The sequence below is a fragment of the Nematolebias whitei genome, chromosome 11, assembly GCF_014905685.2.
Source record: "Nematolebias whitei isolate Nwh7 chromosome 11, NemWhi1, whole genome shotgun sequence".
NCBI classification, from domain to species: domain Eukaryota; kingdom Metazoa; phylum Chordata; class Actinopteri; order Cyprinodontiformes; family Rivulidae; genus Nematolebias; species Nematolebias whitei.
The window spans coordinates 37,114,694-37,128,004 of NC_056508.1; the positions used below are offsets into that span (position 1 = coordinate 37,114,694).

Consider the following 13,311-nt stretch of genomic DNA (forward strand, 5'->3'; position numbering starts at 1 on the left):
TGCTGCCCTCCTAAGTTAATTATTATAATCTTATTCAAAGTTGTAAAAACTTATTTTGTTCTCAAGAATAGGCCCTGCTCGTTAGCCTTTTAAATGTTTTAAAAGGCAAAAAGTTGAAATAATGGATCCAAGTTTTTGCAAAAGATAATCACACATCGTTTCTCACATGAAGTTCAGGTAAAAGTTAATCTGACTGCATTTTCCTCTCTAACCTGACATTAAATTAGAGAACTGTTTTCAGTTCCATTTAATAATCATATTAATTTAGCATGCATTTCCTACTATAAAATGTTCTCCAACTACGTATGGTAAATTTCAATATTGAAATTTAGTGTGGCATGCTGGCTCAGTTGGTAGAGCTGATGCCTCTCAGTGAGAAGGTTGCCGGTTCAAATCCGGAAACGTTTCTGGGTTGAGTTTGCATGTTCTTTCCCTGCACGCATTACTCCACTTTCCCACAAACCAAACATGCATGCTAGGCTGATTGGTAACTCTAAATTGTCCCTACAGTGAGAGTGAATGTATGTCCCTGTGATGGACTGGAGACCTGTCCAGGTGTCCCCCGCAACCCCAAAAGGAAAAAGCGAGTAAAAATAATAGATGGAAATGTCATCCATGATGTAAAATGGCGGCCAACTTGAAATTTGAGCGGCTAATGTGCATTGTCTTAAAATATGCTGTCACGGCATGCTTCCACATTTCAAAGATTATTTCACCAATTTGCTCTATAAAAGAGGGAAATGTGCATTTAGAAAATTAATTGTTGTTCGATGCACTTGTCGCTGAAATAAATAAATTTACTATTTCAACATTACAACACCAGGCATGCAGCTACATTTCCTTTTTTAAAGTTGTTTTGATTAATTAGAAATTACAGTTTGAACTTATCTCGTGTTTTAAAACATTACTAAACGTGTTTTAAATCAATCATAAAATGGTGGTTTAGGACTTTTTTTTCATTACTAAGATAAAACTATTCCACATTATAAATGATAGTAAAAATATGACAAATAATGCATATAACGTGGTGGTATATAGTTACAGTACTTAATTTTGAAAAAACTATACTTGAAAAAAACTTTTTGCTAAATTGTAGCTAGCTAACCTAGCTAGCTATAACAGTAGCCCAACAAAAATGCGACTTAGTGATTCTGGTAATTCTGTTAAAATGTTCCCTCCCAAGTTTCACAAGTATATACATTCCTTCTACAAATGTTAGAAGGAGACACGTTCATTATGAACCCCTATTTAAAACGTTTTTGCGCGGTGTAAAATGCTAAGTATCTGGTCCACAGCCATTAGCTGTTAGCGTCGGTTGGTCACGTGGGTTTCCTCCGCCATTAATGTGTGTAGTAGTGGTGCTCCGAACACACAGACCTCTTTATTCTCACCCGCGGGTAAATCTTTACTCCTACAACGCTACGACTCGACATTTTTTTGTGCTTTATTACCTGATAACCCCATTACCTCAAGTTAGCATGTGTTGTTGGAACAGTTTTTAAGTCGTAAAAAAAGTTCCTGTTTTTGTTTCCCAGCTACTTCTGATTTGTTGAGGAACAGCAGCCAGCCTCTCAAAACAGCACGAGTAAGTGCGGAGCAATTAATATGTGGTAATATTAGGTATTTTTAAACAAAACATGCATGTCGTTGCTATTTTATGGATCGTATTGATTTGCAGGTACATTATTATGACGTTGTCGTATTTCTGTTGATGGATCGCGGTATTGCTGTCCTGTTGTAGCTTGACTGTTTGTCCCACCACGTCCTTTTAATTTAACGGCAGTCTGCTGCGTCGTGGTTGAAAAGTGGATAAGCCATCTGTGCACTGGAATCTGTCCACACTTTAGACAAGCATCTCTGACTTTTCCTTACATTCGTGTCCACTAAGTGTTACGTTCTCTAAAACGAAAATTTATCTTATGCGCTTACAATTTTCGCAGACAAAGCAAGTAGCAAGTTGGCTAATGGAGTTAGCGGCTAATTGCCACTGGAGGTGCTCTACTTTCCCAGCCAACGTTTCTGCGCGTGAAGTGTTCACGAGACTTTTTAAGCTGCGCTAGCTGCCAAAACGCAAGCAAGAATGTACGTTTTTAATGCGTTATTTGACCATTTGCTCAAATTAATGTCAACTTATTTGATTTAAGAGCCGTGCAATACATATGTGTTTATATGTAAACGTTTCGTATTTTTTTCTTGGAAGTCATTGTTTCGTGTAAGTTATGTTAGCAACTTAGCTAGCTCAGAAAGCTGGCTAATTTTGTCTGCTAATTACTGTGTTGCTATTATAAAAGATTGAAATATATAACTAATGCACACCAAAAGAATAACCAACATATTGATTTAATAAAAAAGACTGAATAATGGATCACAAGTTAAATTTAGTGACTTGTTAATTTGCTGAAGATGTGGCTGTTTTTTAAGTTCAACAGTGATTTTGTACTTCACTGTTTCCCATTAGCTCAACTTTGGACAAGGGTTGTCAACAAATGACTTGGATACTAATCACAAAAAAATCTAATGGTATTCTCAAAAGTCCTGCAACATTTATACTGGTCAAACTGTTGTAGTTGTTTAAATAAAATGTACTTCCTGTATGACATCTTCAACCATTCTTGTTATTTTATTTGTTGTAACTGTACTACAATGAGTACTAGGTTAGCAGTAAAGTACATATGGACTCCCCTCCCATCTTTGAGTTGTATATGTTGGACTTTTTGAACATAAGGTGGCATTTGAATCCTGCTTAAAACATTTTCTACAATAGATTTATATTGTAGTATGAGATCAATTGGCATTTTCTTTGTATGCACATCCACAGAGACAGAACATAAATGTTTTCATCAGTTGATTAAAACACTAGAATCTGTAATTCATTTACAATGATTCTCTTTTCGGTGGCTCAGTTGGTACAGCTGTTGCCTCTCAGCGAGGTTGCTGGTTCAAATCCCAACCCGAGACCTTTCTGGGTGTAGTTTGCATGTTCTCTCTGTGCATGCGTGGGTTTTCTCCGGGTACTCCGATTTCCTCCCACAGACCAAAAACATGCATGTTAGACTGATTGGTAACTCTAAATTGTCCCTAGGTGTGAGTGAGAGAGAGAATGGTTGTTTGTCTCGTTTGTCTCTATGTGTCCCTGTGATGGACTTGCGACCTGTCCAGGGTGTGCCCCGTGCCTCCCACAGTGATGGCTGGACATGGGCACCAGTGACCCCCGTGACTTGAAAAGGAAGAAGCGGGCAAAAGATAATGGATGGATGTTTATAATGGGTACAAACACTGCATGTGTTGTTGTATTTTGTCACCTTGGATATTGTTTTGTTTTTTTCTGTGGGTTTGCAGCATGGAAGAAGAGGGAAATAGTAAACCATCCATTATGACTGATATGGCTGCAGCAGAAAAGGATGATGATGATGATGATGATTTCAAAGCTAAATGGACCCAAGAAGAGGTAAGTGAAAGTCCTTTGAAAGCTAATTTTAAACCAAAATTATTATTTTAATCAAATGACCTATTTAAACTTTGTTACTGTGAGGTTATTGACTGTGTCTGAACAGTTTTTCTTTTGATATGCAGGATGAAAATCTCAAAATTCTGGTCAGCAGCTTTGGACAAAAAGATTGGAGAACAATTGCTAGTTTTTTACCAGTAAGTGCTTGTGGAAGAAAACATTACTAAACTATAATAAATGATTTTATCTAGAGAGAAGAAAAAAAATCACTGAAGCTTTGCATCAGTTTTTCTGTGAAGCTAACCAATGCTCCAAACTGCTCTATTTCCCCCCTTTAAAAATATTTGTTTATCATACCTGCAGACGTGTTGCTTTTCGGCGATCAAACCAAATATATTATTTACATCATCTAGATCCGAAGAGTTTTTTTTCTGTGGGGGTCAGAATCGTGGTAGTTCCTATTGACTGGACTTCCGTAACGCTAGCTTAGTGCTACGTTAGTGCCGACAGTTGGTGGGGGTGGTTAGGATATTGCACGACACTAGCTTAGCGCTATGTCAATGTTTGAATAATGTATCCGTCTGCCACATACAACAAGATTTTGCCCTAAGAGTTGAAAAGTCCACCTGATGGTGTTGTATAGAGAATACCTTGAAGGAGAAATATCATGTTAGGAAGAAAGAAATCAAGTAACACAATGTCCTGATGCATGTTCAATAATCCAGGTACCGGTAGTTAAATCTAACAAGGTAGAGTCAGGTTCTGTGGACGGATCCTTTATTGTTGAGACATTTCGTCTTTTATCCAGAAGACTCCTTCAGTCTGAGGAGCTGCAGTGACGGGTTTACAATGCAAGGTTGAGGAATGAATGAATGAGGAATCTGTCTCTATTCAATTCAACCTTTTATTTATACAAGTGTCACGTCAAAGACTCATTTACAAGAGACATGTTTTAAACATAGAACACAGATAACAACAGTAGACAATCATTTAAAAAAAGCATATAAAATGAAAAATAAATGGAAGAAAATTATATTAAAAACAAACAAAAGAAAAACAGCTACCGGTACATTATAAAGTGATATAAAATACCAAAAACGGGAACATGTCTGCGTTGGTTTTTGTCATGAACTTAGCAGTTGCTTGAAGCTACTTGGCGAGTTCACGGTCGAGAGCTTTTTGTAAGATGTTCCAGGATAAACGAGCAGACGCTCTAAAATAGTCGTTTAATCAAGTGTTACTTATGTAGGTAAACATAAATGTTTAACAACCCGTTAAAATATACCAGAATGCAGGGAATGGCATCTAATTTTTTCAGAATTTTCTGGGGGAGAACCCCCAAACTCCCCCGCCAGTGTCTCTCCCCACCCACCCCATTACAAATGCTTCTGACGCCAATGATGAAAGAGGCGCATGATCATGCAGCAAAACAGCTCCTTGAAAGTCTTGTCCAGGCCAAAACACTTTAAGCAATGAGTTTTTGCTATTACCATAGCTAAATGCTCTTCTATATTTGGTTTCTCTGGCTTGCTGCTGTTGTTGCTTGTTTACTTTTTATTTTTTGGTTGGCGCCATCTTTCCTATGTATGTTCTAATCTAATTAGAATATGTTAGTAAATGTCTTTTTACCTGAAGCATGTTGTCTTTTCCCCTAATTTTCTTCTTGGAGGATCAGGTTGCTTAGTTTGCATGTTAAAAGTCACCCCACCACCACACATTACAGGCTCTGTGTTTGTCACCTTTTTCATCCCTTGTGAGTTTGCATGTGTTTTATTTTATTTTTTATTTATTTTTGTTACAGGGGCGATCAGAAATACAATGTATGGTTCGCTGGAAAAAACATCTGAGTCCTGACATTATCAAAGGCCCTTGGTCCAAAGAGGAAGATGAAAAGGTAGGAAAAACGCAAGCCGGCTTACGTTTGTGTGCAAAACTTTACATAAACGTTGAGGTGCTCTGGATAATAAAATGGCAATCAGGATCTTTTTTGTTGAACACAGCAAATTTTTCTGTGACTCCAGACGTAGAAAATTGGTATTTGTTTTTGCAGCTCCAGTTTTTCATGGCTTTATCCAATGCTCTTGCAACCAGAACTAGTTCAGATTACATATGTCACACTAAATGGAATTTAGAAAGTAGCTATGTTTACATGTGCAAAATTCTTTGACTGGATTGAAATGTTTTCAGATTAAATAATTCAAATGTATTGTTTACATGGGCATAATCCGTTCACGATGAGTGCTTCTTCTAAATAGAGGTACTGGCATGCACAGAGTGGTAAACTCTCCTTAAAAAAACCACAGATGAAGAAGTTCTACTTCCGTGATAAACGTAAACAAACCTGAGCGCCCAAAATGGACCCGCAACAGGTTTTAATGACTGTGGAGACGTTACTGCACTCCCAGATTGAGCTACAGGTAATACAGATAATTTTGAGCTCTTTTAAAGTTTCTAGTAGAAATGTGTCGCTCACCGACCAGTTTTGCTTCCCCGACATGCTAATATTATTGTCATCTAACTAGGTGGAAATACGTGTGGTAGACAAAGTTAGTCATGGAGTTCCTCAAGGTTCAGTTCTTGGACCAATACTCTTTACTTTATATATGCTTCCATTAGGTAATGTTATTAAACAGAATGGGATACATTTTCATTGTTATGCTGAATTATACACAATTGTATTTGTCATGAAACCCAATGAATCCAATCAGCTACTTAGACTACAAGCATGTCTTAAAGAGATAAAAACCTGGATGATTCTAAATTTTCTGCTTTTGATACAGACAAGACTGAGGTTTTAGTTTTTGAACCTGAGCATCGTAGGAATAAATTTTCCAGTCTTTCTCCCTCCTTAGATGGCATTAATCTGGCCTCCAGCTCTAATGTTAAAAATCTTGGTGTTATTTTTGATCAGGACATGTCTTTTAACCCCCGCATTTAAAACGTTACAAGTATGGTGCACCGATTGCAGTTTTCTGGCCGAGCACCGATTTCTAAAAAGTCTGACCTGCCAATTCCGATCTTGGCCGATAACAATTTTTGTTTTATAAACAACACTGTCAGGTGTTATAAGGTCACAATGCACCTTCAATTTTCCAATCTTATTTTGTTGAAAAACATACCCTTGAACAACATACTAGAAACAATACAAACATGTTTTAACTGGCCATGAGGTATCTGGAATATAAATGAAGTTCAGACAATTGTTGTTAAAACTAAAAAAAATTGGTAAAATCGGCTTCTCATGCAAGTATCAGCCGATTTCCCAAAATTAAGGTGCACCCCTAGTTACAAGAACCGCCTTCTTCCACCTGCGTACTATCACTAAAATTAAAAACATCTTATCTAAAAATGATGCAGGAAAAACTGGTTCATGCATTCGTCACGTTGGACTGGACTATTGCAATGGTTTGTTATCTGGGTGTCCAAAAACTTCTTTAAAAAATTTTAAGTTAATCCAAAGTGCTGCTGCCAAAGTCTTAACTGGAGTTAGTAGGAGAGATCATATCTCTCCAGGTTTATCCTGATGCATGCTCAATAATCCAGGTAGAAAAAACCCAAAAAAGAGGACCAGATTGAACTTTTTTGGGTCTCCAGGTTTAGTTTCTCCATTGGCTCCCTGTCAAATCCAGAATTGAATTCAAAATCTTAATTCTAACCTACAAAGCTCTCAACAACCTAGGTCCATCTTATATTAGAGATCTTGTTCCATATATTCCTAACAGCACTTTGCTCTCAGACTGTAGGCGCTATCGTGGTTCCTAGAGTTTCCAAAAGCAGAATTGACAGAATTGCACTCTAAAACAGCTGTAGAAATGTGGAACTTTCTAAGTTATATAAAATAAAATTTTGACCAAGCAATATTCTCCCATCATGTTGTTTTTCTGTTTCTGCTTATCCTGTTCTGAACAGATGGTGGAGCTGGTGGCCAGGTTTGGCACCAAAAACTGGGCTGCAGTTGCTAAGCACCTAAAGGGTAGGATGGGAAAACAGTGCCGTGAACGATGGTATAACCAACTTGACCCGATTCTTAACAAGAGTACCTGGACTGATGAAGAAGACCTCATTTGCTACAAAGCTCATTGCATTCTTGGTAATCGGTGGGCTGAGATTTCCAAGCTGCTCCCTGGACGGTGAGTGGTTGGTTAATCTGTTGGATAATGGGCTGCTATTTGTTTGTATTGTTTTTTTTTATTTTTTTATCTTAACCAAGAAAAACCTGATGTTTTATTTTGGTTTATGTGAAATTCTCCTGCAGATCAGACAACTCTGTAAAGAACCACTACAACTGCTCGATCAAACGCAAAGCCGAGCTAGGCATGTTCAAGGATGTATTTGACACAGTTTCCATTAATATTCAAAATTTTACGGATGGAGAGGTAAAATAGTCTTATCTCAATTTGTACACTGGGCTAACAATTTTCAATTGTACTGGTTATAAAAGTACTGAGTAGACTAAATTCTAATTGTTGGCCATGCCTGGTAAAACATTAGTTATTGCAAGAGCTGCTAATGAAGTAAATATTAAACAAATCTGTGGGTGTATGGAAATATATGTATCATTGTGTGATCAGGTTGTTTATTTAAGAAGTGTTTTGTAGCACTGTTACTTGTTTATTTACTTTATGTTGTGTAATAGGTGGACTTCAAATGTGATGTCGTAATAGACGCTGATCCAGTGAATCCTGAACTTGTAAGTTGGCTTTTGAAAGTTTTTGTTTAAATGTCCAGAAGAAGGACACTGTTGTAAGAACTCGTTTTTGTTAACAAACTTGTTTTTCCGTTTGTTCTCTTGGGTTTACTTCAGGTCAAGTCTCAGAGAGTAAAACAGACCAAGGAGAACGAGAAAGAAAAACAAAAGAAGGCTGTTCAAGCTCATCAAAACCCTGCATCAAAAGAGTCGTCCTCCACTTGTCCTCCTTTGCCCCACAGTTCAAGTTCCAGTCCAAGTTCTGTTGTTGTGTCCGTTACTCAGGTGGAGCAGAAAAGGTTTGCTGAAGCAGCACTGAGAATGATCGCTGAAGACATGCTGCCACTCAGGTGAATTTTACTACTGATGGCTGACAGTGTCAGGTTATCAGATTAGTTTGAAAGTGCCTATTAAAAAATGTATTTTCTCTCTCGTCTTCACAGTTTTGTTGAAGGCACAGGCTTCAGGTCATTCATGAGTACCATCAGTCCAGAGTACAGCAAACTTTCCCAGCGTGCCGTTGGCCTTCTGCTTTATGAGGAAGTGGAACGAACCATCAAACCAAAGCTCATCCGTGACCTCAAAATGTCCCTTGCCAAAACCACAGATGGTAAAAATTTAATTCATGTCACTTGTGACCTGTGGGCGGGAGATTCAACTGAACATTTGGATGATCCCATGCTCGTTGTGCAGCTCCACTTCCTTAACGAATCCTGGCAGCTTCGTCGTCCTATTGTGGCCTTTCGTCACCTCAGCCATAAAAAACTCAGTACTGTTGTGGCCAAGGAGATTGAGGGTGTGCTGCTGAGCTACGGCATCTTTCCACAAACCATTGGATACATCTTTGCTAACCAGGCCAAAGAGCTGCTATCTGGAAACAACTTGTTTTGTGACTACAGGATCGTATGTTCGTCTAACAGGGGAGAACCAGACGTGGATGAAATCTTGACTTTTTTGTCAGACCGGTCCTCTGAAACACAGTCCCCGTTTTCCAAGTTGCAGACTGGGATAAGAACGACATGTATTGTCAGAATGTTGCAGACTGTTATCAAGGATGCTCTAAAGAATTCCAGAGTAGTTGAGAACCTGCTCTCACAAGCCCACAATGTTGTAGCTTTCTTTAGGAAATGTGCCTACTGGAGTGAGGTAAGACCCTGTCTAAAACTGTAAAATTCTGTTTTCTCTAGTCCTCTTGAAATGTGCGTGATCATTTATGTGTGCATTTGTTAGCAAATTGACTCATGAACCAGTGGTTGGATAGAACTCTCATCTCAGTCATTGGATGTACACCATAACTTTTAAAGTCAGCCCAGTTCAAGCAGGCTGAACTTGGTGAACACAACAATGTTTTTAAGTCACTTTTACAGATATTAAGCTAAAATGTGGTCCCCCTGTTGCTGAATCGTCATTCACAACTCATGTACCTTGTTAGCATGAGCTCACACCTACTGTTCTATTCAGGATTTGTATACAAGGACCATACTGTCTTTTTTTTTTTGTAGTAAAGAATTTGATTTTAGTTTTTAACTTTGACATGAAATGCAGCAGGCCACATGAACTTCATGAAGGCATTTTTTTATGCAGTCAAAGTGATATTTTTGTCTTTGCAAAAAAAAAAAATCACATTAAGCGCATGAAAAATTAATAGACCTATCATTACTTGAAGGAATCATGTTGCAGTTTTAACTACGATAGTTGGAAGTTTTAACTGTTAACCAGGTCAATGCAGTGACAAGCCAAGTGACAATCATAGTTTTATCTTGCATCCGAAAACGATTACATTTGTCACAGAAATAGATTTTGTTTATTGCAAAACTTAAATGTTTAATACTTTCGAAGTGTCTCTGCTTGAACATTCATAAAGAGAATTAAACAGAATCTTGATAATTTTAATTGTTTTTTTATAAAGTGACCTAACCAAAAACAATGTGCTGTTTTGTGTAGCTAGACTGTCTTATCAATACGGGTGCACCGGTTGCAGTTTTCTGGTCGATCACCGATCTCTAAAAAGTCTGAACTGCCGATTCTGATTTTGGCCGATAACGACGGTGTTCTATAAGTGACACTGACACGTGTTAGAAGATCACAATGCACCTTTAATTCTCCAATCTTATTTTATTGAAACACATACCCTTGAACAATATCCTAGAAACAATACCAACTTGTTTTAACTGGCCATGAGGTAGAGCTCTGAAATATAAAAAGTTTAGACAATTGTTGTTAAAACTACAAAAAAAATCAGTAAAATAATTTTCTCATGTAAGTATCGGCCGGTCTCCCAAAATGAAGGAAATCGGGGCCGGTGCACCTCTACTTATTAATGTTGTGAATCTTTAGTAAATCGATTACTGTAAATACATTATTGGATTTTACCACATTGATTTAAAGAAGGTACGATTGTGAACTGTTGGAATGAAATCTCAAATTATTTTTTTTTAAGTTAGCTTCTTTAACCTAACCCTTTAGCTAACATTTTTTTTGAAGCCATTGATACGTATTCAGCCTGTACAAGGTGAAAAAATGACAACTATTTTGGGCACATCTGTTCTACAGATCAAGGAATTTTACAGCAGGGAACTTGTGATTTTACAAAGCCGTTTGTTTTTTTAACCCTTGTTTTGTTTTTAAGGCTCTGTTGAAGGAGTGCAACGTGTCTCTGTGCCCTTCCTCCAGTAATTGTCGCTGGAACTCCATGATGCTATCCTTACGACGTATGGTGCAGGAGACTACATGGAGCACCGTCATGACTCTCCTGGCCCAGGCTCGTATAGAGGCCACAGACTCATCCAGCGCCCCCCCACTGGTCATGGTCAAGAGGGAGCAGGTGGCTGATATTCTGGGTCTTCTTCAGCCTTTTGAGGAGGCTTTGCAGGTAACACATTTTAACAAGAATCTTCTTCAAGTAAAGACTTTGTTAGTCATTCTTGTTGCCTGTTTTTACCTAGGTCCTCCAAGGTAATGGTGTGACCATCTCTTTTATCATACCCTCCCTCATCAACCTTGATAAGAACTTGGAGAACTGTGCCACTAACTACATGCACTTTTGCAAGGCCCTGCGTACCGGCCTTCACACACATTTCCAGTCTCTGATTTACCAGTCAGACATCCTGCTTGCTACAGTGCTCGATCCCAGACTCAAACTGCAGGTATTGATTTATGATAGAAGCATCCGTCTACAATTAGGTACATTCAGAAAGAAAATATTAAATTATCTAATAACTAAAATCTCTGACTGATGTCTTTTTTCAGCCATTTCCTGATGCCAAACTGAAAGCTGAAGAGAATGTCTTAACACCTCCATCAAAGTCTGAAGTTCACAGCATCCTAGCAGCGATATTATACTGCAAGAAGGTCTCAGAATCCTCTCCTGAGTCTGAGGTGGCAGGCAACGAGACAGCAAGCACCGAGCAGACAGAGGAGCAGGCTGAGGGAAGAGAAAGACAACCCAAGGAAACCGAGGAAACTGGCATCTCAGATGATATGTTGGACGAAGTCAGCAGAAACAACTTCAAGCGCAAGTCCATCTTTAGCTCCATCCTGCCTCCTGCAAAGACTATGAAGATGTCAGAGTTTGACCAGTACCTGTCGGAACCCGTCTTGGAAAATGTATTCATTCTGTCCTACTGGAAATCTGCCCTTCGCTTCCCACGACTGCAAGAGATTGCCAGGAAGCTGCTGGCTGCACCAGCTACCACTGGGGGATTCGACCGCCTTTATCCGATGGCAACATGTATCGTGAAAGCCAAACGGAACCATCTCCTTCCTCACACCACAGAGCGACTGCTCCTGTACAGAAACACTGTTAAAACTAGTCCTGTTAACAAGGTCGGCGGAGTTCCTAAAAAGTGAAGAGCCAAGCGACACTTGAGTCTCGTTTTCATCCAGATCTACCCAAGTGTTCTTGTTTCACCCAGCCGAAGCTCTGAAAGTAAGCTGCTGAACTAGTTACTGTAGTTACTTTGTAATAAATGATTAAATAAAATCTCATTAACTGTTTGTAAATAAATGTAGGTTTTTTTTTTTGCACATCATGGAAAATTGTAATTTGTCTGAACTGTGACTCGAGAAAAAATTATAGCCCCAGGATGAATCTTTTTGTTGTTGTTAGAGTTCTAATCAAAGGAAGAGAACATGTACTTTTGGAGAATTTCAAACTTTCTGACTATGCTCTTGAGATATTTTTATTTTTTATTTAACTTTTATTTATACAAGTAGACTCATTGAGTCATGAGCACTAATTTTCACGAGAGACCTGTTTATCAAGAAAGATTAAAAATTATTGTACACCTTTTACTTTTCAAAGAAAGCAGCATGGTGGCTCAGTTTGTAGACCAGTTGCCTCTCGGCAAGAATGTCGCCGGTTCAAATCCCCAGAACCTTTCTGGGTGGAGTTTGCATGTTTTCTCCGTGCATGCGCGGGTTTTCCCCGGGTACTTCGGTTTCCTCCCACAGAACAAAAACATGCATGTTAGACTGATTGGTAACTCTAAATTGTCCCTAGGTGTGTGAGAGAGTGAATGGTTGTTTGTCTCATTTGTCTGTGTGTGGCCGGGGCCCTGTGATGGATCTGCAACCTGTCCAGGGTGTACCCCGCCTCTCACATAGTGACTGCTGGATATAGGCACTAGTGACCCCCGTGACCTGAAAAGGAAGAAGTGTATAAAAGATAATGGATTACTTTTCAAAAATGAATGAAAAGATTCTGATTGCAGTAAAATGAGTTGACCTTCAAGTACTACACCACCTTAAATGTGCGTAAAGGAAACTCATCGTGTGCTGTTGGTTTTTCCAGTTTATTTTTTTTTCTTTGTATCAAAATGTTAAATTACTTGATGTTTAGCAAATCTTACTAGTGATGTACACATTTTTGTAAGCAGTATTTTTTCTTTAATGAATCGTTAATACTGTGTGCAGAGGACTGTTTTGGGATACTTCAGTGACTTACTGGTAATTGCTCTTTGGCTTTTTAAGCAGCGTGTAAATCATTGCTCTTACACATGCTGAAGATGTCTGACGTCTATTTCTTGCTCTAAAGGGAGAGGTTTATTTTTGACGTATGCATTTTTACATTGTGGGAGAAAACAAAAATGTGACCTTGTGTCTTCACACAGAAAAGTAATTGTGTGAAATAAAGATGTTTTGGAATATTTGTGACTAAGACGTTTATCTTGATCAT

The 13,311-nt window shown here is 38.4% G+C and overlaps 1 protein-coding gene across 1 annotated transcript; it reads left to right on the plus strand.

Annotated features, from left to right (window-relative positions):
* The first annotated feature begins 1,473 nt into the window (after positions 1-1,473).
* mybl2a (v-myb avian myeloblastosis viral oncogene homolog-like 2a) lies at positions 1,474-12,440 on the plus strand. The gene is made up of 12 exons (XM_037684513.1): positions 1,474-1,585; positions 3,340-3,448; positions 3,574-3,645; positions 5,250-5,342; positions 7,358-7,578; positions 7,704-7,824; positions 8,085-8,138; positions 8,253-8,485; positions 8,579-9,281; positions 10,765-11,007; positions 11,081-11,281; positions 11,385-12,440. Exons 2-12 carry the CDS (start codon positions 3,341-3,343, stop codon positions 11,982-11,984), a joined length of 2,649 nt encoding a protein of 882 aa, XP_037540441.1. The 5' UTR covers positions 1,474-1,585; position 3,340; the 3' UTR covers positions 11,985-12,440.
* Positions 12,441-13,311: the final 871 nt, after the last annotated feature.